Source organism: Penicillium psychrofluorescens (assembly GCF_964197705.1).
Source record: "Penicillium psychrofluorescens genome assembly, chromosome: 6".
NCBI classification, from domain to species: Eukaryota; Fungi; Ascomycota; class Eurotiomycetes; order Eurotiales; family Aspergillaceae; genus Penicillium; species Penicillium psychrofluorescens.
Window position 1 is genome coordinate 1864316 of NC_133444.1, and position 24685 is coordinate 1889000.

General features: G+C 34.3%; 1 protein-coding gene across 1 annotated transcript; it reads right to left on the minus strand.

The window, feature by feature from the left end:
• Nucleotides 1-144: 144 nt before the first annotated feature.
• Nucleotides 145-1109, minus strand: PFLUO_LOCUS9197 (uncharacterized protein; the record flags this gene model as incomplete). The annotated part of the gene is made up of 3 exons (XM_073787001.1): nucleotides 145-405; nucleotides 516-744; nucleotides 892-1109. 3 exons carry the CDS (start codon nucleotides 1107-1109, stop codon nucleotides 145-147), a joined length of 708 nt encoding a protein of 235 aa, XP_073643199.1.
• Nucleotides 1110-24685: the final 23576 nt, after the last annotated feature.

Below are 24685 nucleotides of genomic sequence, written 5' to 3' on the forward strand. Positions count from 1 at the left end.
GGCCAGTATAACGCTTGCCCTTGATAGTTTTAGGTTCGAGACACGGGTAGAATCTATCTGGTAGTTTAAACAGGGGCCTAAGCACCCTACAGTGGAGAGATACCAACATCTAGGCTGCTAATTTGCCATGCCCGGCCGAACACATCAAGCGCCATGCTGCCCAACAATCAATGCCTTCTGACCAATGCGAACCAGGTCATCGTTACTCAGTGTGTTCTTTTCGAACCCATTCATGACCTGGTCTAACAGAGCTGCTGCAATTCCGGCCAGTTCGATGTGTGGGAGGCCAGGGATCTCCAGTTTCTCCCTCCCAGGGGCGTCGATGAGCCCGGGCTTGACGACACAGGACTGGACAGCGCCTTTAGACTTCTCCCCATACGTGAGGATTAATGTCTCAGTCTCGCCCTGGAGCAACTCGGGTTAGCATTTTCATGTCCATATGAGATCGGGAAAGAGGGGCAGGGAAAAGAAGTTCTGATAACAATGGCTGAATTCTCTCTCTCGTCCATACATACCCTTAATAGGCCGTAGTTGATGAGGCCATGGTCTTGCAGTTCTTTCGGGATCTCGGCCGGATTGCGGGGGGCAAAATGGCCGCTCATGTAGAGAAAGCGCAGCGGTCTAGCTTGCTTGTGGCGAAGGGCATCGAGTGATTGGATGGCCGTGGTAGCGTAGTCGCGGGAAACCTTACACGCCTCCTCAAACGGGGTTGTCTTGAGCTTCATCGGCGTCACAGCAATGGTCCTATCTTTAAAGTCAATGATATAGTTCTCCGATGTGTTCAAACTACAGAGCTGGCTGAACCACCATTACCAGACCACAAACTAGAAGAACCGGATGTGAAATGGATATATCGAGGAACGTCTAATATGGAAAGTAGGGTAAGCATACCAGATACAGGCATCCGCATTCTCCAGTTCCTTTTCAACGCTGTTGGGATAGCTCTCAAAGTTGTCGCAGACGACGAACTTCAACTTTGGGGTCACCAGAGGTGCGGGGTTCTCACGCCGGCCAAGGGCGACGATAGAGGTTATAGCTGGGTTCTCGAGACCCTGACGGATCAGCTCTGTGGCGACAAATCCCGTCGAGCCACCGATCACAAGCTTCATATTGATTGATAAAGCCGCAGCGACAGTGAAAGGGGGGTTAGGTAAAATCAAGTAACTTGCAGCTCTGAGGTGGGTAAGATCAATGCGGAGTTCCTAGGAGCACGTAATTGAGCGTACCGTGGCCCTCCAAAAGTCTCCAAAATTGAACATACCCAGAGATCATAAAACTTCCCTAAAACACCGTGATTTTTCCAAAAAACAAGCCTAACCCTCCCTAAGACCCTAAATCCCTAAAACTTAAGCTAGACTAAATTGGTGGGAAATAGGAGTATGTATCCCCTCGTCCGTCCGCACCAGTCTAATTAGCGTGGTTTTTTAGCGTTATACAGCTAGTGTGGTAATGACGCACTCTTATTAGTTAATCGCGTTAAATTCTAGTAATCAGACGTATTAGTATAATTATTAATAATTAATTCGAACTATGAAATTCATCCTAACATCGACCTTTCAAACATAGCGCTATATTACCATATTAGGCGTACCTAGATCTAGATTGTGCTACTTATAGACCCTTTATTTCACCCTTATTCCTCTTATACTAATACTATAAATAAGCTTATCGCCTATTTAGCTGAATTCGCTAGTAATTTAGCCCTGAATGTGGCCTTAGTAGGTCAATATCTTCTACTTCTATAAAGGCAAAGAGCTCCTTGTAGAGCTTCTTACGAAAGCCTAGCTAACTAGGCAATCTAGCGCTTCCCTACTACTACTACTACTACTACTACTACTACTACTACTACTACTACTACTACTACTACTACTACTACTACTACTACTACTACCACTACTACTACTACTACTACTACTACTACTACTACTACCACTACTACTACTACTACTACCACTACTACTTATAGACATACCGAATTCTAAAAGCATTAATAATTGTAGCGTTAAGAAAGAAGTAAAGAAGGGGAAACTAATTACGATCGCCCTTGCGATGGATTTCATAGGAATACCTATATTGATTTGTAATATTAACGCCACCCATATAATGGTTGTAGTCATTAATAGCAATAGGGATTTCCAATTTCTTCCTAGCTTTAATCCTAAAAGGCGTACGCGATATCGTAGCATTTGTAGAGGTAGCTACTAGCCGCCTCCGCTTAATAGAGACAAAGACATCTAGCGAATAGATAGTAGATAGTAGAAGTACTATATTACTATCCTACCAAGCTAGATAAAGGACCCCGTAAGCTTTAGAAGCATATAAATCACCCTACAGAATAGACTTAATATACTCCTTTAGCTTAATAAGTTAGCTTAGGATCCCATTCCTAGGGCGTGTTGTACTACAAGCTCCACATTGTAGATCTTATAGTTCTTTAAAAAGGGGAATCGAAGTAAAATAATTATCTATATAGACTATGTAAGGCGCTAGATTCGCTGGCGAATTAACGCTAGAATCGACGCTATAATTGACTAGCGAATTAGAATTTGAATCAGCGCTGGAATTGGAAGTCGAATTTGAGTCAGCGTTGGAATTGGAAGTTGAATTCGAATCAGCGCTGGAATTGGAAGTCGAATTTGAATCAGCGCTAGAATTGGAATTAGTAGTCGAATCAGCGCTGGAATTGGAATTACAAATCCTAGGGAGCTTTACAATCATGTTTAGCACTATAGATGCTATAGGACTTAGATCTGGGAATCGAAACATAGTCATTATGCCCTAATAGCGACTACTCTAGTAGAAGGTCTAGATATAGCTGTGTTCTATAAGTATAAAGATCTTATATCCTTACTTAATAGGCTTACTTAGCATTTTGATAGTATGCTTCGTACGCCTAAAGCAGCGAATCATAGTCTTATCAATAGTAATATTTGAGCCTAGTTAGTAGTAATTTTAAGCTACCCTATAAAAGGTAGAAGCTAGGGGCTCAGCTTATACTACTAAAGCTTCTAATCTTACTATTCATCGTCTATATTTAGCCTAGATATATGCAAAAAGCGCTTAATCTACTTAAAGCACTTTACGGTTATATATAGCCTAGGCAAATGTAAGGGTCCCTAATTCTTATCTTGATTCTAATAGTAATCAACTCTTAGCGATTAGTAAATACCTATATAGATTAGAATCCTAAAAAAGACCTTAATTTCTAAAGTATTAGTATCCTTCTAAATACGGCCTACTAACCCCTTTTAGTAGGCGTATTGATTAGTTAATTAACTAATATATTCAAAAATCTCTTCACTTATAAAGAGGGAGAATAGCGTATATAGGCTCTTAATATTTAGGCTGATTAGAAGCTATAGCCTTAGTAGTTAAGAGGTAGGGAATAGGGATTAAAGTCGAGTATAGAGTACCTCTTAGGAGGGCAATTTAGTAATGATTTTATTAAGCTTACGCTTAGTACCTAATAATAGAAATAATAGAGATTAGTAGAATTCTTAGCTAAAGTAATTAGATAATTACCTTTCGCTATGATTTTAATGATTTTATAGGCTAATTTTAGTAGTTAATTAATAGAAGTAGGGAGAGGGATTATAAGCCTAATTATTATTAACGTATCTAGAAAATAACGTATTAATGACTAAATAGATATATAGAGCCTAAATATCTAATAAGAGCCTATAAATTCTAGTAATGCCTATTATTAGTTGAAAAAATATACTAATTAAAACTACGCTAATTAGACTAGTACAGACGGACGAGGGGATAGTTAATATTATATTACGCTTTAGCATTAGTTAGCCCCCTATATATATACTTTAGGGGGATAAAATAGCCTATATCTAAGGGCTATAATAGATATAACGAATATAGAGGTATAAATCCTATTATATTTATATATTTAATTAATATAACCTATTCGTAATTCCTTAGCTATTTTACTAATCTCTAACTATAGTATTTAGCTTATATAATAACCTTAGTAGTTATAATTAGGCCTATTATAAAGCCTATTTCATTAAAATCATAGATATCCTTAGGTTAAATACTATTTTCGTTAATTATGCGTTATATACGCTTAAACTAAGGCATAATAGTATATAGATCTTTATATAAAGCCCTTTTATAATTATATTGATAAGAAAAGCATAATTTTAGCTCTAGATAGCGCTTTATATAGTTAGTAGCCTAATTCTTACTAATAGTCTAATTATAGCGCTCCTATAATAGACTATTAGTTATTTCCCCTACTATTAATAGTCTAGGGGTAGAGCTATACAAATCTATAGATAGAATCTATTATAGGAGCGATTACTCTTCTTTAGGAGTTAATTTATGACTATTTACACGTATATCTTATTAAAAGTATACGCCTTTGAGTTAACAACGTAGGGTTCGATTAGGTATATTAAATACATATATAGCTTTACGAATAGAGGGAATTTCGCTACTCTATAAGGCTTTGATTATAAGCTAGCGTCTACCCTCTTAATTAATAGAATTTTAGGAAACCTAATTACGAATGGGGGGCATAGTAGGTAGTTGAAATAATGAAGTTAACGCATTAGGGCACAACTGGGATTTAGTATAGCGCTCGCTTAGGTATAGCGCTCACTTAGGATTTACGTTAGAAGAGTTATATATTAATAAGATAGTTAGGAAGAAGCCCTTATTTATAGATATCTATCTTAGGGGTCTTCTTTTATAGCGATTCTAAAGGTCTAATATTCTTCTAGCTAACAGAAATTAGCAAAATTAATATAAATAATATATTAAGCATATAAGGCCTTTAGTAGAGCAATTTTACTCTAGTAATTCTAATTCTCATATAATCATATAATATATGACAATACTCACTCCGTCATATCAAATATGAAAACGCGTGAGGTAAAATAACTAGAGTTCCTTAGGTCTTATACCTTAGTATGATTTCCAATTACCTTAGGCGCTTTTATCTAATACTTGTCTTAATAGGTAAGATAGCTACAAACAAATGTAGTTTCACGCCTAGGAAATAGATTCGTCTATCCTCTAACTATACAAAAAACTATGAACGGTAACATAATCTACTAGCGACTAGTAAACGTGATAGATTACAACTTTTTATCCTAGTAATAATAGTTATTATAAATATGATATTGAGTTGTATTCTAGTGCTATTTAGATTATATTTAACTAATTTATAAAGTTTAAAAAAACTTATAATGTTTAGTAATTTAGACATATATTTAGTACTACATACTACAAATGTTTTTTAAATAATAGAAGAAAACATCTACTAATTTTGAATTTAAGTTAGTTAACTCATATTCTTATTTTGGCTTATGATAGTATTATACTAATAATCGAACAAAATAACCATTTTGTTATTAAAATATCGAGTTATAAAATTCATGTATTTACTATAGTGTTTTAGCGAGCTAATAAGGTGGTCTAGTATCTCAAGAATGACGGCTAGGAAGACTCTATTATATTAAGGTACATCTGTATAGATAAAACTAATACCTAATAGGGTATAGCTAACTTAGTCGCCGCTCTTAAGGTCGTAGCTAATACTAAGCGCTTAAATAATCGGATAGAAACTCTTAAAAAAACGACTATAATAATATCTACTTTAACACTATCGACTATAGACCATTAGTAGGCTTTCTAGATAAGTAATAGTACTATATCTCTAAATATACTACGTATAAGGCGAGCTTTAGGAAGACTATTAGGTTATTATAATAGTTAACTATATAAACAATAATAAACTACGCTAGATATAGCGAAGGAAAAAAAAGGCGGAGTAGTTATATAAGAAGTAGGTATATAAGAAAACCTCTCCTACCCTTACTAGGGGGGCGTACTTTATAATAATAGCCTATATACTACCTTCTAGAGATATGTTAATACTAGTTGATTCAGCTTCTAGTACTAACTACTAAGCTCTTCTACTATTATATAGAATAAGTGAATTTCTTTGGCTATATAGCTTAATCATATAGGGTGATAGTAAGGTAGAGACCCTTAACCTATAAGAATATTTAAACTTGCTAGTAAATTACGACTACTAGATTCTGAAGCTTTAGAAGGTATATTAGGATAAGGACTATACGAGTCTATTTATAGATAACGTTTATAAATGACTAGATATAGGTATACGTTTTATACTATAAAACGAACTACACAAAATACTATATAGTAAGTATATTATAAATCTCTTAATTTTTCTAGACAAGTTCATAATAGACCTACTTATAGAAAAAGGGAAGCTTACCTAGGAGTATAGAAGGTTATTATTAGTTATTAACTTTACTATTAACGTAACCCGTAAGAGAGTAAGCTACCTACCTAATTATAATTAATTTAAATTGATTTATTAGACTACTAACGCCATTTATTTCGAGTTTCTACTTATTATACCTATTAGAGTAGTACGTCCTTCTATGTCTAACTTAATTACTGTATAGTTGCTACATCGTGGGGGGTGGGGGGGGGGGGGAGTCTAATTAGATACGAAGCTAATATATCTACTTCCGTAGGGAACCTATTTTAGGCTATATTAGCCTAATTCCTTAAATATATCGCCTCCTACGTACTAAAGCCCTTTGTATAAGATACGCGCTTAGTCATTTTCTTACGCTTTTGCTTTTGCCTAGCATTTTCAACGCGCAAAGTACGATTTTTTCCTCTGTTAGAATTACTATATGATTCATTATAAGATAGTATATAACTAGCTAATCGAACGTCCTATTAGTAGGAGTTTTATAATCGACGATTAATCCTAGCTTTAATTAATAAACTTTATCGTTCTAATTGTCTAGGATTTACTAGCGTTTTAGGCTCTATAAACTCGATCTACTACCTAGTCGACTACCTCAGGGGGGTAGGCGTTCGAAGTCGAATATTAAGCTTTTATCTTACTATTATTAGATCAAATAGGAATAGATTAGCTACTTTAAAAGCGTTCTAGATAGTAACTAATATAGATATCTAAATATGTATATTTAGGAATATAACAAGGAAAGTTCTTGAGTTCTGGCAAGGCCAAAGAAAAGCGTCAATCTCAACCATGATGTAGATGCGAGTAAACATCATCGGCCTAAGCCGATACCTTCAGAGAATTAAGAAGGCCAACTCATCACACTATGCCTATAACGTAGGATAATAGACCCTAAAGCACATACTACTCGAATGTCCCCTCTTTAAGGAAGAGCGTAGGACGACCTTACGCTAGGCCCTTACTAGAGTAGGGATATCGCTAGCCCTTTAGTACGACGACTTACTCTAATAGAAGGTAGCCGTACCTCTAGTCACGAAATTCATAGAGAGAGCATATGGCTTCTTAGCTAATTCCACTCCGTCGACCCTAGAGCGATAGGGGTAGAAGAAATAGGTATAGAGCAACAACAATGACGACTAATAATAACAGCATAGTAGTGGAAGACGAAATGTAAACGATATAGGCACACGGGGCTAGGTCCCCCGCGTTCCCTAAAAGAGGCAACAAATTCGCGAGAGGAAGAGCCGACGATAGGAGTAGGCGTACATAGGGGATGCTATTTATTTCATGCATCTATACGGGGAAATGGTTAGGAAACGAGGCGGACTTAGTGATTCGAGGACTTAGTGATTTAGGAAAGCCACGCGTATAACGTAATTCCCAGGTAAATGGGATATTTCACAACTCAATATCTCAACGACCATAGCTTAATATAAAGTTTTATTATATAGTAGTACTTTTTGGATTATACGTAGCCCGTTTATGAGATTTAAAAAGTTTATCATGTTCCTTAGTTCAGATATATATAATTGTTGTCTCTAAAGCTATATTTCTTGGTAATGTAAGGAATTTTTTTTAAATTATGATTGAGAGCTATTTATACCGTGTATCATGTCTATTAATACTACATGTCAATAATCAAATAATATTAACTTGTGGTTGTTGAAATATCCCATTTACCATGGTGTTTTGGACTGGCCCACTCGCTTGGGTGGCCTACACACCCAGGAATTACGTTATGACCAGCGAGCTTAGTAATATAAGACATTAGTAACACAGGGAAGCTAGAGAGGGGACGGCATTAAGGGAGGCTAAAGTATCGGGCGTAGCTAGCGCAAAGGATCTTAGGGGAGTTTGGCATAGTAATAGGTATCGCTAATAATATAGGCTAACGGGACTAATGATGTAGGCTAATAGGACCAATAATATAGGATTAGGATGCGACTATACTAATAGGGCGGAGATCTGACTATCTTTACTATTTTTCCTTTATTATATAACATAACCTTTACCTACTCTTAGGTTTTTCTTATTTTGTTTTGCTAGTTTTAGCTATACTACTACATTCATCCTATAGGCAATCTACATTATAGAGAGCCCGCTAGGCACTCTATGTATAGACACGCCTAGGTGCTGCGCACCATTCTTACTATTAGGTAGGCCTAATTGTACTCCCGCATAGCGGCTATACTTAAGGCAAGCTACATCAGGCAAATGAACACTAATACTACTACTAATAGTAATAAAATTGAGCTTATTAACATAGCTAACTCCTACTTACGCTTTAGCTTTAATTACCCTCCTGTATAAGCGCTTTAAGGGGTGGAAAAGCGTATATCTAAAGGCTAAAATAGGTACGAGGGATATAGAGGCATATAAAAATACGAGAGCCGGCCATACAAGCGAACCGGCCACCCCAAAACATCATAGTAAGTATATTATTTTTATAACTCGATATTTCAACAAGTACAAATTAAATTTATTTGGTTTTTTGTTTGGTATTATTTCTAAGCATATCAAATAGCACAGAAAAATTTAAGTCGGAATTAAGGATTATTTTACTACATTACAAAAAAATACATGCCGACCGGATGCCAAATATATATATCTGAACTCCAACTCATCCTGAATCTTTCAAACCTTAGAAATAGGCTAGATACGATCCAAATAGTAGCATGATGTAGTGGAATCTAACATTAACTTATTGTTGCTGAGATGTCGAGTTGTAATTTATTGCATTTACTATGGTGTTTTGGGGTGGCCGGCTCGCTTGTGTGGCCGACTCGCTTGTAAATTACGTTATAATCCGTTAATTTAGGTGACAAACAACTACTAAAAATTACTTCTTGGTCTATATACCATATGAATAAAATTTAATTTATAGCTTAAGTTTATAAGCTCAAATCCTATACACGTCTATAATTTATAATTATTGTATTATGTATATTTTGTGAAAAACATTGATGTAACTAGAAGAGAGTTTATACAATAATTATAGTAACATAACAAAAGTCAAACTTACTGCATCTGCTTCTTTCAGCGCCTGACGAGTGGTTAGTACCTAACTGAGATAAAATTCACCGTGACGATGGTGATTCCTACTATAGCCGTTAAGAATAAGTAGTCGAAACTTGCCCTTAGTACGACTAGTCGTATAAGGGATAAATTGCTTTCTTAGCTATCATAGCCTAATTTTGGTTATATTTCATCTAATAGGGCTAGTTCTTAGCTAATTTTAATTTGCTAATCGTTAGGTAGGTTATCGTACTATATATAAAAGCCTATTTCGTCGAAATTAGAGATATCCTCTACTTAGATATCGTTTTCGTCGATTATACGTTATATGTAGTTAAACTATAGCTAAATAATATGTAGGTTTTTGTATAAAGCTTTTTAATAAATACAAAATCTAGAATAGCGCGCTTTAAGCTCTATATAGCGATTAGTATAGTTATAGACCTACTTAGTCCTAATAGGTTGACTATCGCGCTTCCGTAAGAGAATATTTACTATATCCTTAAATATTAACGACCTAGGCGTAGATCTATGCGAATCTATAGATAGAATTTATTATAGAATCGATTAATCTTCTTTAGGGGTTAATTTATGATCATTTACGCGTTTATATGAGATTGTTAGCTATCTATTCAACGTTGGAGGGTAGAGCATAGGATTTTAAATACTTACGTAACGTTGCGAATAGTTAGAATTTAACTATTCTAGAAGCCTTTAACTATAAGCTAAATTCTACCCTCTTAATTAATAAAATTTACCTGATTTAATTACGACTAGGGTGCGTAGTAGATGTTTAAAATAAGGAAATTAACCCGTTAGGGGCGCGATCGCATTCTCTAGTCTACTCGCTTATAAAGTTAATTTAAAGCGACTAGCTCATCTAACTATAAATATTTTAAATCGATTTATTAGACTACTAACGCCATTATTTTTAAATTTCTATCTATTAGGTCTATCATGGTAGCGCATTCTATTGTACCTAGCTTAATTGCATTTGCTACATCGTAAGGGAGCGTATCTAATTAGCTAGGAAATTAATGCGTCTGCTTCCGTGGGGAGGGGGGATTTTAGTATTTATTAGCCTAGTTTAGACTATTAAATGCCTCCCTACCCTCATTATATAAGAAGTCCTCTAATTAGGCAATACGCTTTATAGATTTCTAGCTTCTTTTAAAAGTTTTCGCATTTGTGGCGCTTAAATCATAGACTTACTCGCGACGAACTACTATACGACAATTAGGTCGCTTTAATGATCTAATCAATTTACCTCTATATACGGTTTAGATCACTTTGAATTTAGCGGGTAATTAGGGCTTTATTTAATAAAGCCTATTAATCTAGTTGTTTAGGATTTACTAGCGTTTTAGGGCTCTATACGCTTGATTACCCACCTAGTCGACTACCTAGGGGGATAGGCGTCCGAAGTTAAACACTAAGCTTTGAAATAACCTTTTCTAGATCATATAGCACTAAACCAGCTATTTCAAAAGTTTTTTAAATAGTAGATAGTTTAAATGCTTCTACGGGAGCCTATAGGAATGCTTTAAGGGAGTTAAGCTTCGATATAGTTAATATTGTATCGCGCTTTGATCTTAATCAGCCCCCTATATACGCGCTTTAGGGGGGCTAAACAGCCTATATCTAAGCGCTATAATAGGTAAGACGAATGCGAAGAAGGCATATAAATTGGAATAATGCCATTTTTAGCGTATAATATATCAAAATCAGGCGCTTAATGACTACCGTAGCCATCTATATAATGAATAGTCAATATTTACCCTTTGTACGACTAGTAATTATAGAGATAAATTACTTTTGTAGCTATTAAAGACTAATTTAGTCCGTAGTCTAGCTATTATTAATTCTCTAATTGCTAGATAGGTTATTATACTAAGCCTCGTAGTAGTAAGTTTTAGCTTTAAATACCATAGTTATAGGGAGTATAAATCTTATTATATTTATATATTTAATGGATATAACCTATTCGCGCTTCCCTAGCTATTTTATCGACCTCTAGCCATAGTAGTCAGCTCTAATAATAACCCTATTAGTCGCAATTAAGCCTATTACGTAGTCTATTTCGTCGAAACTATAGATATCCTTAGGTTGAATACCATTTTCGTCGATTATACGCTATATACGCTTAAACTAAGGCATTATAATTCGTAGATCTTTCTATAAAGCCCTTTTGTAATCGTATCTTTAAAAAAAACCACGATTTAAGCTCTAGATAGCACTTAATATAGTTAATGTAATTCCTAGGTGAGTGGGCTAGCCGAAAACACTATAGTAAATGCATTATATTTATAACTCGATATTTAAACAACCATAGGTTAATTTTCATTTGATTATTAGCATAGTAGTATTAATAGACATAATAAACGGTATAAATTACTCTTAATCAAAATTTAAAAGTTTCCTTATATTACTAAAAAATATAGCTATATAGTAGTACTATATAAGTCTAAGACCCCCCCCCTCCCTTTAACCGCCCGACTCTACTACCTCTACTACTTTCCTAAAGTAGAGTAATAGAACGCAATATAGATAGTAGTATATTTAGATCATTATTATTGTTATTATTATTTAACTATACCTATAGTTAACTAGCTATAGTTAAGGTAAAGATCGTATATAAGGTAGTACTAAAAGGCCTTCTACCTACTACCCCTTAACTACCTCTAGCGCCCTTAGCTAACTAACCCTAAGACATTAATATTACGAATCAGATATTAATATTCGAACCTAAATCACTATGCTAAGAGAGACTACTAAATAGTCATATAGAGAGATCTATAAGAAATTCCCTAAACTCACGCTCTTGACTATTAAAACGATATACCAAAGAAGAGTCTATAAAGTAGTTAGGACGGCTAAAAGTCCTTAATAAGAATAACTATTAAAAGATCCTTAAAAATATATAAAAAGAACCCTAAGTCACGTACGATAACCTACTATTAGAGGTTAGTAATAAGTTTAAAAAAGATCTAGCTGCTCGTCTTCTCTATATTAAGAGTCTTAAGAAGTAGCGGGCTATAAAAAGACTATCTCTTATACTTAAGATTACCGCTTAACGCCTCGCGTAGGTAAATTAATATTTAGGCTATATGAAAGAGGAATTTAATAATATCTTTTTCTCTAATGAATATACGATTAAGCGTAGTATAGGACTTCGACTAGAGTATTCATTTATCCGTCTAAAAGACTAACTAACCTAAGGCTCTTTATAGTGATCGGCTAGGCCCTAGCTCTACTTTTATGCATAGTATAGCGTCCGTAGCGCTATTATATAGTCGTCTAATCAAAGTTACTATAGAAACCCGCTCCTATAGCAAGCCGATAAGCTAATGACATTAATCCTTACTAGGATAGCGTTAACCGTCTGCCTTAAACCACCGCCCTCAACCCCTCCTAGTCGCCCTCTAGAGTCTAAACTATCTTAAGATCGGCTAAGGCCTAGAATGATTGAGCTAGGAGAGAAATAGCACAAAGAGCCAGCTCATATGACGTATGGCCTTCTATATCGCTTGTGCTCTCTAGTAGGCCTTACTATGACTGATTTCCTCTTAAGAGGATTCTCCCGTAAATCGAACCCTCTCGAAAGAACTCTTTTGTTCTCGGCCTTCTAAGTAATCCTCGCTCTTAACATAAGCTAGCTAGAAATGATCTACTATCAACGTTCTCTTATATTACCACCTCTAAGACGCTCTATCTAGCTCCATTATAGATACAAGATCAGTCTCTCATTCCAATCCTACTTCTATTAGATCTCTCTCAGGCCGCCATACGTCTTATCTATATCATACTCTTGTTTCAAGCAGCATAGGCCTATGCGTGTCCTAGAAGGGGTATCTCATAAGCGCCTAGGATTCCTTCCATCTTCTACCCAGTCCAATAAAGCTTTAATCACTTCTACCGTCGACGCCGTGCCACCGAAATTTCGTAGGGCGTATAGAGCGGCTAAATGGTCTAGCTCATTGCATGTCCCAGTCGCATTACTTACGGTAGTAACGCGAAAGTCCATCTAATAGGCATCTCTTACCGTCGACTCAACACATACATCCGTCCCCACTCCTATCAAAATCAAATGGTTGACTCCGCGCTCCTTTAGGGTATTTTCTAGCGACGTCCGAAAGAAACCAGATCTTCTCGTTTTGTCTACAATTTTTTCGTCGGGCTCGGGCGTGAGTTCGTCTAGGATATCGGCATCCCAAGACCCTCGTATGAGACCTTGCAACTCTTCAACCCGATCCTATGCGTCGCGACCGCGTCTGTTAGAGTAGTCGGCGTTATATACTATCCTTAGGAAGAAGACTAGGATATTAGCGGCGTGGAACGCGGAGCGCAGCTCGTTGATATACGGAACAATCGCTATTAGTTCGCTTTGCATGCCCATCTTTACGAAGCTACCTTGTTTGTAGCAGAAGCCGTTTTGTATATCGACTACCAGAAGCGCTAGAGCGGAATCGAGTTAGACCATGTTAGTGAACGGCTGCTTTCTATCTATTATAATTCTCGATGTTGAAGGCTCTTATAAGAGGAAGTTGAGACTCGTGGCAACTTATCTGTCTCTTTTGAACGATGAGATACTCTTTAAGGATGGGGCCTTTAGGTCTCACTCGCCTAGGATCAACCCCTAGTGCACGAGCTGAATTGAATGTAGGTCGCCTAACCGACTTAGAGACCTACCTAACCAACTTACGTAAGAATTATGACGTAACGTATCCTATAAGCGAGTAGGTCAGGAAAAGCGATTACGCCCTAATGCGTCCAATTTCCTTATTTCAACTATTCACTATGCCCCCTATTCGCAATCAAAATTCCTAAAACTCTATCTATCAAGAGGGTAGGATCTAGCTTGCAATATAAGCCTTCCAAAGTAGCGAATTTCTAACTATTCGCAAAACTACGCGCGTATTTAAAGTCCCTAATACGATACTCTAGCGTTATATAGATGGTTAACAATTTCGCAAAGTTATACGCGCAAATAGTCATAAATTAACTCCTAAAGAAGATCAATCGCTCCTATAATAGATTCTATCTATAGATTCACGCGGATCTACCCCTAGGCCGTTAATAGTTAGGGATATAGCAAATATCCTCTTATAGAAGCACGATAGTTAGCCCGTTAGGACTAAATAAGTCTATAACTATACTAATCGCCATCTAGAGCTTAAAGCGCGCTATTCTTAATAGTATAATTACTAAAGAACTTTATACGAAGATCTAAGCATTATTTAGCTATAGTTTAACTATATACGACGTATAATCGACGAAAACGGCATCTAAACGGAGGATATCTATAATTTCGACGAAATAGGCTTTGTAATAGGTCTAATTACGACTACTAAGGTTATTATAAGAGCTAAATACTATAGTTAGAGGGCTATACTATAGCTAGGGAACCACGAATAGGTTATATTAATTAAATATATAGGTATAATAGGATTTATGCTCCCCTAACTATCATCTTTAAACTATTATTATACTAATAATATATTTAGTATAATGACCTACGTAACGATTAGCGAATTAAAATCAGCCCTAATAGATAGACTATAGACGAAATTAGGCTATAATAGCTAAGAAAGCAATTTATCCCTATAACTACTAGTTATATAAAGGGCAAATATCAACTACTTATTATAGATGGCTATAGTAGTTATTTAGTAGCTAAATTTAATAAATTATGCGCTTAAAACGATATTATTCTAATTTATATACCTATATATTCGTCGTATCTATTATAACCTTTAGATATAGGCTATTTTACCCCCCTAAAGCGCGTATATAGGGGGGTAATTAAGGCTAAAGCGCGAGTAGGAGTTAACTATATTAATAAGCTTAATTTTGTTACTATATTCCTAAATACGTATATATAAGCATTTAAATCAGCTACTATTTAGAACGCTTTTAAAGTAGCTGGTTTAGTCCTATTCGATCTAACTATAGTACTAGAAAAGCTTAATATTTGACTTTAGACGCCTACCCCCTAAGGAAGTCGACTAGGTAGTCAATTAAGCGTATAGAGCCTAAAAACGCTAGCAAATCCTAAATAATTAAAACGATAAGCTTCATTAATTAAAACTAGTATTAGTCGTTAATTATAAAGCCCCCCTACGCCTACTAATAGGGCGTTCGATCAGCTAGTTAAAGCATGCTATCTTATGATAAATCATATAGTAATTCTAATAGAGGAAAATCGCACTTTACGCGTAGAAAATACTAGTCAAAAGCTAAGGCGTAGGAAATCGACTAAGCGCATTCATTGCCTATATAGAGGGTTTTAGTACGTAGGAGGCGATAGAGTTAAGGAATTAGGCTAATAAAGCCTAAAATAGACCCCCTATAGAAGTAGATATATTAGCTTCGTAGCCAATTAGACGTGCCCCTACGCGATATAGTAGATATAGTCAAGTTAGGCATAATAGAACGCGCTACCCTAATAGGTCTAATAGGTAGAAATTTGAAATTAATAGCGTTAGTAGTCTAATAAATCGATTTAAAATAGAAGTAGTTAGTTTCCTAACCTACTCGCTTATATGACCCACTCGCTTACGGGATACGTTAACGTATTTAGTAAGCGAGTGGGCCAACCCAAAACATCCTAGTAAATGCGATATTTTTACAACTTAATCATTTAACAACGGCGAATTAGTTTTATTTGATTATCGGTATGATTCTATTTATACGTATAACTAATCGTATGGACAAGCTTAAATTAAGATTAAATAGTTATTTAACTACGTTACAAAAAAATACGTTATAACCGCATATTCGAGAAGTCTAACCTAATCTATATAAGGGCTACTAGATTAAATAGATTTTTAAGGCTTTATTTTTAGGCTTAACTCGATAGGCTAGACTTATTCTGCTCTATAGGGATCTAAACTTAGCCTAAGGAGGTATAAATTGCTTCGTTTTTCTTAATCTATACCGCCGAATCCTACTAATATTACTTAAGGATCTAAGATGAATTTTTGAAATAAGATAATACTCTATCTTATACCGTATATATTGTCTAAGACTATCTTACTTCCCTAAGGCGAGAGATCACGATATAGCTCCCTTATTCGCCTAATCTTAATCTAATTAAGAATCTTAAACACTATTAAGATAGAAAATCTATTAGATTCACCCTAATCCTTTATATATGCCTAATAATAATATAACTTTAGATATTCTAGTTAGTACTATAGAGTAGGTATAGTAAGAACTAGATCTTACTATTCTAGAGGAGCTCTTAGAGAGTATACCGCATCGTATATAAGCTATTATTAAAGCTAATAGGTGGGTTATACTTAGTATTAATATAATTAATAATCATTTTATAGAGTTTTTAGGACGGTAGAAAACAGATGGTAGAAAGGGGTGGTATAGGGGATCTCAGACTTTTGTAGTGCTACTATAGAGACAACAAATATATAAATCTGAACTATAAAATATGCTAATCTTTTTTTTTAAATCTCATAAATAGGCTACGTATGATCTTAAAAGTACTATCATGTGATAAAACTTTGTATTAAGCTATAACTATTAAGAAATTAAGTTATAAAATATCCTATCTACTATAGTGTTTTGGGTTGGCCTACTTACCTAGGAATAACGTTAGTTATTTAGCGCCTAGTAATAAGGCCTATAGAGATAGTACTATTCCTAGGAAACATATTCTAGTATAAGGTAGTTAAGATACTAGTTATTCTTAATACTCTCTACTATATATATAATGCCTATATCTATAGTAAAAAAAATCTCTTACGAAACATAAACTTCTAATCTAAAGCCCTACGTACTTTCTAGTATATAGTAAATTACCTATTATACTAAGAGTAATCGATTGACCCTACTTTTACCCTATATCTATTACTATATTAGCTATAAAAGGTAGAAAGAAGAAAAAGGGGGGTTCTATAGATAACCCCTAGCTAGAACTACTAATCGACTAGGACGCCTATAACCTACGCGTATATACGAAGAACCTACTAAAGACGACTAAGTAGTAGAAGACTATAACTAAAGACGGAGGACTCCCCTCCCCTAACCGCTTTACGTAATACTTAGAGGCCGTAATCTCCCTAACTACTAGGATACGTAATAGTAAGATAATCGCTAAGTTATAGCGTATCCGTACGTTACTAGACAAGAATAATAGGAAATATACTAATATAATTAATAAATTATAGTATACTATCGACCTTTAGGCATCTAAACCTACTACTATAGCCCCCTATAGCCTAAACCTCTCTTACTATAACGCCCTAGCGAGCTACGTAACTATATAGTTATCGCTAGTCTCTAGATAGCTAGTAAGGGCTAAGACTAATAGAACTTTACTAAGTAATAAGCTTAATAGTAGTAGTAGCGCCGCTACGCCTATACTACTATATAAGGACCTATAGCTAGTTGTCTATAGTATAGAACGGGCGATCGTTAACCCCCTATAACGAAATAAGTAGGAGCTAGTACGCTAGGTTAACTATTCGATTAGGGATAGTAAAGATAGCGTATACTAAGAGATGTAACGAGTATTAGCGGGTTATATACTCCTAAGCGGCGATATTCTACTATAAGTAGATAAGTTAGAGGATATTTAGATCCTTATAACCGCCGCTATAATAGAGGAGAACTAGTATTAGGTCCTTAGACTAGACGCTACCCTAAAACGTTATACCTATATAGTAGTAATATTAGGGGTTACCTACTACTTAAACCTATATAGGCTTAACGTAACGATATACCTAAGGACTAAGAATATTAATCGCTTACCTACTTCCTTAATCGTCTATATTAGATAGTTAATAATAAGGCGAAAGATAGAGGAAATAAAACTATAAATAGCTAAGCTTCTTATCGATTTTAATAACTAGGAGTTAGCAAACTAGGCTATTAGGCTTAGCTTATCGCTATATAGACGGAATTATAACTATTAGTTCTTTAATAATAGTTACTATCTTTAGTAATACTTTAACTATTAACTATATAGTTATATAGCTTAATACTATAAGTAAGAGACCTAGTACGCCTATTACGCTAGTTCTTATAATACTAAAAGCTATATATACTTATACGACCGCTAGAAGGGGAAGTATATAAACTATATAAAGTATAGAAAGAGTAAGCTAAACTACTTCGCCTATAATAGGGACTACCCTATTTAAGGCGAATAACTTACTATAATTAAGGTAAATAGACTTAATAGACTATAGCTCTACCCCTTATAACTAAATTCCCTAATATTAATATTATAGACTACCCCTACTATAGCTACTAACTATCTAACCCTAGTAGAGACCTAGTAGACCTAGCTATTAACGTATAGCCGCTCTATTAGTAAGCTAAAGTTATAGAGCTATTTATAGATTATATATAAGAAATAGTATACTATAGACTCTAATAAGGAAGTAGAGAGGATCGATAAGGACCTTTATACCTATACTAGTACTAGTATATAGCCTATAGGATCTATTAGCGACGTCTAGGTTAACCTTATAGTAGATAAACTCTAATAGATAGATAGGTAACGCTATAATAAAAGCTTATATAAAGATAATAAGTCTAATAACGAGTTAAGCGCTAATTATCTATAGAGGCTATATACTAAAAGTATTACTTAATATTAGAAGACCTAATACTTAGAATACTATAGGCGAATTATTAGAGATTAAGAGATAAGGTAATAATATATCTCTTTAGTAAGAAAGAGGTATAGGAGATAGAGGTCTTAGCGATCTAGGAACTAAAAGTATATATATTTAGAGATATAGGTATAATAATAGTAATATACTTATAGGCCCTAAGGGGCTAATTTCACGTTCTACTAAAGCTAACGCTTATAGATAAAGGAGAGGACTAAAGACTAAGGGTATACTTCTATATAAATAAGAAAATTAATCTAAAAATATAGTCTATTAAATACTACTTAAGGGACTTAAGTACTCTTATAGTATAAACGGCCTTAGGCTTAGTTAATATCTATAATATATATATACTAAGTAAAGTAGGAACCTTAGGCCCTATAGAGAGGGTAAGGGTAGCTAAGGCTATTAGACTATCCCTTATAGTACTCCGTAGGGCCCTATAACGCGGATAGATAGGTAGATAAGTAGTTATTAGGGACTTTAACCTCTATTACCTACTATAGTTAAGGTACTACTAAGCTTAATAATATAATAGGGATACTAATAAGCTAATCTCTTTAGCTAGCGATACTAGCTTAGAGCTACTTACTAAGAAAGGTATAATAATATATAAGGGTAAGGTCTTTAGCTATTACGTTAAGTTAACTATTAATCTTATATAGGCGTCTACCCTACTAGTAGACTATATAGTAAGGTATATAGTATAACGCTAATAGCTATTTATAATAGATTATATACTAATACTTATAGAACTTAACCTCTAGTAGAATAAGGCCCCTAAGAGATAGCTAAGGAAGTAGAAAGAAGCTAATTAGGAAACCTAGATAAGCTTACTAGCGACGTTAGCGATATTATAGCTATAGGACTTTAATATAATTAGTAAGATTAATATAGCTATATAAATATTTATAGACGTAGTTAACGCTACTATAGAAGATATAGTACCTATATTACGTATCTACTAAAGATTAAGGCATACGTACGTAGCTAGCCTTAAGCCTCTTTAGTACTAGGTATACTAGGCCTATAAACATATATAAACTAGAGACCTAGTCGATATTAAGCGATACTAATAGCTCCGCTATAAGCTTAGTAAGGAAAGTAAAAAGGTAGTATAAATAGTATATTAAGAGTATATAGCGAACGCTATAAACGATATTAATAGCTTCTAGAGCCTATCTAAGTAGGCGAGATTAAGGGGAGTCTTAAGGTCTATATATACGCCTACCCTCTATATTAATAGAAGAGAGTTTACTATAATAACGTAGAAAGCTAAGGTCCTAAGGGAAGCGCTATTCCTAGTACTACTAGTACCTATAGACGTAGATATAAGAGATATCTACGCTTAGAATAGACGATACCTAATACTATATTATACCCTACCTATCTCTATAAAGGAGGTAAGAAATACTATTAATAGATCTATACTAAATAAGGCACCTAGACCTAATAGAATACCTAATCTTACTCTTAAATATATAATTTAGATACTAATAGTCCTTAACTTCCTTATAGAATTATTTAATATATACCTAGGCTATAGGTACTACCTAAGCCTCTTCTATAAATTAACTGTAGTTATTATCTAAAAGCTAGGTAAGCCTAACTATATAGAACTAAAAGTATACTAACTAATTATACTATTATATATACTTAGTAAGGCCCTAGAGTTAGTTATAGCTACTAGGCTTAGCTTTCTTATTAAAGAATATAAATTACTCCTAGAAATATATATTAGTAGACGTATAGGCCGCTCCTATAACTATACTCTTTACCTACTACTTAAGCGTATCTATAAGTCCTAGAGATAAGACGACTATATCGCTATACTACTTACGCTTAACGTCTCTAGTACCTTTAATAATATCTCTTATAAATAACTAGCCTACTATCTATAGATATATAAGATACTACCTAATATCGTCTAATAGATTAGTAGCTTCCTTTATAATAGATATATAACGCTACTACTATAAGAAGGGGATATAGGCTATATACTAGTTATAATAGGAATCCCCTAAGGCTCGCCTCTATTACTAATCCTATACTTATTTTATAATATAGACCTTATTAAAAGTATCTATACTATAGTACCTAGATGTATACTCGTTATAAGGTATATTAATAATATCTATATCCTTATCTAGAGCTACTCTATAGTAGTAAACTACTATCTTCTTAAGTAACTATACTAGAAAGCTAAAAACTAGGCTAGGCGCTATATCTTAAAATTCGTACTAGCGAAATATAGGCTAATATATATATAGAAAAAGGGTACTAGTACATATAGACTAGAAGGACTAACTAATACCCTACTTATACTAAATAGGGTTATAATTAAGCTAATACTATCGCTATAGTACCTAGGAATTAATCTTAATAAGAATCTAATAGGTAGGGTATAAGTTAACTAATACTATAAGAAGGTAGCGATACTAATTACTATATTATAATTAATTATAGGGATGATATAGGGAGTTAATACCCTAAACCTCTACTATATATAGATAGTAGTACTACTCCTATAGATTATATTCGCCTACTCTACTTAGTAGATAAAGGGCGCTTATAGCTTAAAAATAGTAGAGAACGAAGTAAAGAGGATAATTAAGTTAATTTAGTACTAGGTACTCTATAAGATTATAGGAGCCTTCTATACTACCTTATACGCCGCCCTAGAGGTATATCTATTTATATAACTAGTATTAATTATAATATAAAGGCTATCTAAAGAGGCGTACTTATACCTCTATACGACCCCTATCTAGTCTACGATAAGGACTACTACTATATAAGGAATATTAATAGCTTAACGAATAATAGTTTCGCCCCTCTAACGCCTTAAATAATATATTTATATAAGGGAATTAACGTTATACGAATTAAGTAGATTAGACCCTTCGTAATTATACTATAGTAGCTCCCCCCTAAGATATATATCGTAGTATTAAAAGAATAGGCTATTAAGGAATATAACGAGGTTATTAGAGCTATATATAGCCTAAACGTAGCTATTAGTTATATAGATAGGAGTAGTATAGAGATAGGTATTAGTATATTAGCGATAACGTTATAAGGGAATATAATTATAGTTCTTAGTATACTTATAACTTATATAGTCTACGCTACTAAGCTTAAGGGTATCTATCTTATACTATAAATATTTAAGAAATATAACTTATAGATAGGTATTAATACCCCCTACGTAGCTACTATCTTTATAGATAACTAATTAGCGATCTAAGCCTATATATACCTACGTTATAGCTTAGGCTAATAGACTATTTATAATATTAGTATTCTTATTAAGAGTCTCTACTAGAGGAGATATTATATTTATATCTATTAGATCCTAGGGTATATAAGTATCCTAAGGAATAAATAAGTAGATAAAATAGCGAATAACGCTATAAGTACTCTATCCGCTATACTACTAATGATAGTACTCCTTTTAAGTTATAGAATAAGGCTATATAACCTTATATTTAAGTAGTAGAAATAAGAGTAGATAAGTAACCTATATAGGGAATACTACTACTTATTATTCCTATTACTAACGAAGGATATCTTTAAAATATATAATACGCTATGCTAAGTAGTAAGCTTAGTACTAATTTAGATATAAATAGGTAAGATTAGTCTACTTAAGTACCTTAATACTATCGAAAGATAGTAGGAGGAATAGTTAGAAGCTAACCTATTAATAAACCTACTAACGTATAGCTACGACTATAGCTTCTAGGATATATTATATATACTACTATCCTACCTATAGTTTGTAGAGCTATACGTTTAAATCCTAGGGTTTAGGTAGTAACTAGACTAGAAAAAGTAGCTCTAAGAGCTAAACTTAGTAGTTAGAGTAGCGATATTTATACTAAAAATAGGAGTCCTTAGCTAATTTAGGACCTTATAGAGTATATTTTAGGCTACTAATAGCCTATAAAAAAGGGGTAGTATTATACCCTACTTACGCCCTTAGGCTAAACTAATAGGAGAGACTAATAACTATACCTCTATAAGATATAGCTTTAAACGCGAAATAATAACTAAGGAGTAGGGGTATTATAATCTAGAGTTTCCTATTTAGCCTCTATAGCTTTAGTACTACTAAGCTATATCTACTAGCGTTAGCGGTATAGTAAGTCTAAGTTAGTTTCTATAAGGGCCGAGTCGATGAGGTAAAGCGGAGGAGGGAGCGATATAGACGTATTAAAGGAGGTCGATAGGAGTTATAGGAGTAGTTAGAAGCGGGAGGAGTACAATAGGAGGGAAAGGTCTTAGTATAATCATATAACGTAGTTGTCCCGACTACTATATAGCGTTCTACTAGCAAATCGGCCTTACGGCTAATAGACCTAAGTATGAAAATTCATTCATTCATTCATTCATTCCTATATCTATAAAGGCTATAATATAGCCTATCTCTAGTATTCTATTATAATATTTCTAAAGAAAGTAAGCGGCTAGGTGATGGCAGCGAGATTCAGGAGAAATCGGGGAGCTCCATGGCAAGAATCTAAGCGAGAGATCACTAGACGGGAATGGAGGAAGAAGTGGAGATGATGATGATATTCCTAAGTGGCCTCCCAGAAGGGAAGGTCTATCTACAGGCAGCGGTGGGCGCTGACACCTCAGGCACCCACCTCATCACTAGGTAATGGCAGCGAGATTCCAGGGAAATCGGAGAGCTTTGTAGCATGAACCCAAGCGAGAGATTACTAGATGGGAATAGAGGAAGAAGTAGAGATAATGATGCTATTTCTGAGTAGTCTCCCAAACGGGAAGGTCTATCTATAGGCAGCGATGGGCGCTAACATCTTAGGTACCTACTTCATCACTAGGACTACTAGGTAGCTAAGTTATATTAATTAGTTATATATCTTAAATATATTTAAATTTCTAGAATTGATTATTTTATAATAAATATCCTACATAGTAAAAGAGTATAGATTACTTCTAAAGAGATACCTTAGAGAATAAAAAGGGATTTCTACTAATCATACTATCTAGATTATTTTAGAATAATCGTCCCTAATGTCGGACCCCCAACGCTACGGGGTTGTATATTCTCCCTAATCTAATAAGATTTTACTCTAATAATAAATTCTCTTCTACCTACTAACTTTTGAAACTATTTATAATGCCATATACTATCTATCTATATAATAAAGTGGCTAGCCGTTATCTCTATTAACCTATTTAAGCTTCCCCGCTCTTCGCTAAATTTCCTAATCTCTAATTACTACTTAGTAGTTAACTTTATCCTACTTCTATTTGACCTTTCTTTCCTACCTCCATGCTTGTTTAGAGCTCCACCTTGATAATATCGCTTAACTATGTAAGGGTATTTGGATTCCTAACCTAAATAATAACACACTATTTGAGTTATTTTTATATAATATATCTAAATACGTTATATTTTAACTACATATTAAAGAACGACCATTTCAAGATTACTACTTTACCTACCTAACACCTAGATTTAGGGGGCATAAGTAGCTTCCTAGTTAGTAAGGAGGCGTGATATATCTGTAGAGGTACATAGGTAGCTAATATCGCTTAGGTAATGCTCTCCTTATAAATTAATTCTAAACGGCGCCAAATCTTTACTAAATTATGCGTAGGATTAGCTAGAAAGCTCTTCCTTACCTTAAAAAAAATTCTTTGTAATTGTGTAACTATTGTTAGTAGAGAATTAATAGTAGAACTTAGTACTTTACCTTATTATTTTAACACTATCTCCAATATACTAGTTCTATAGTAG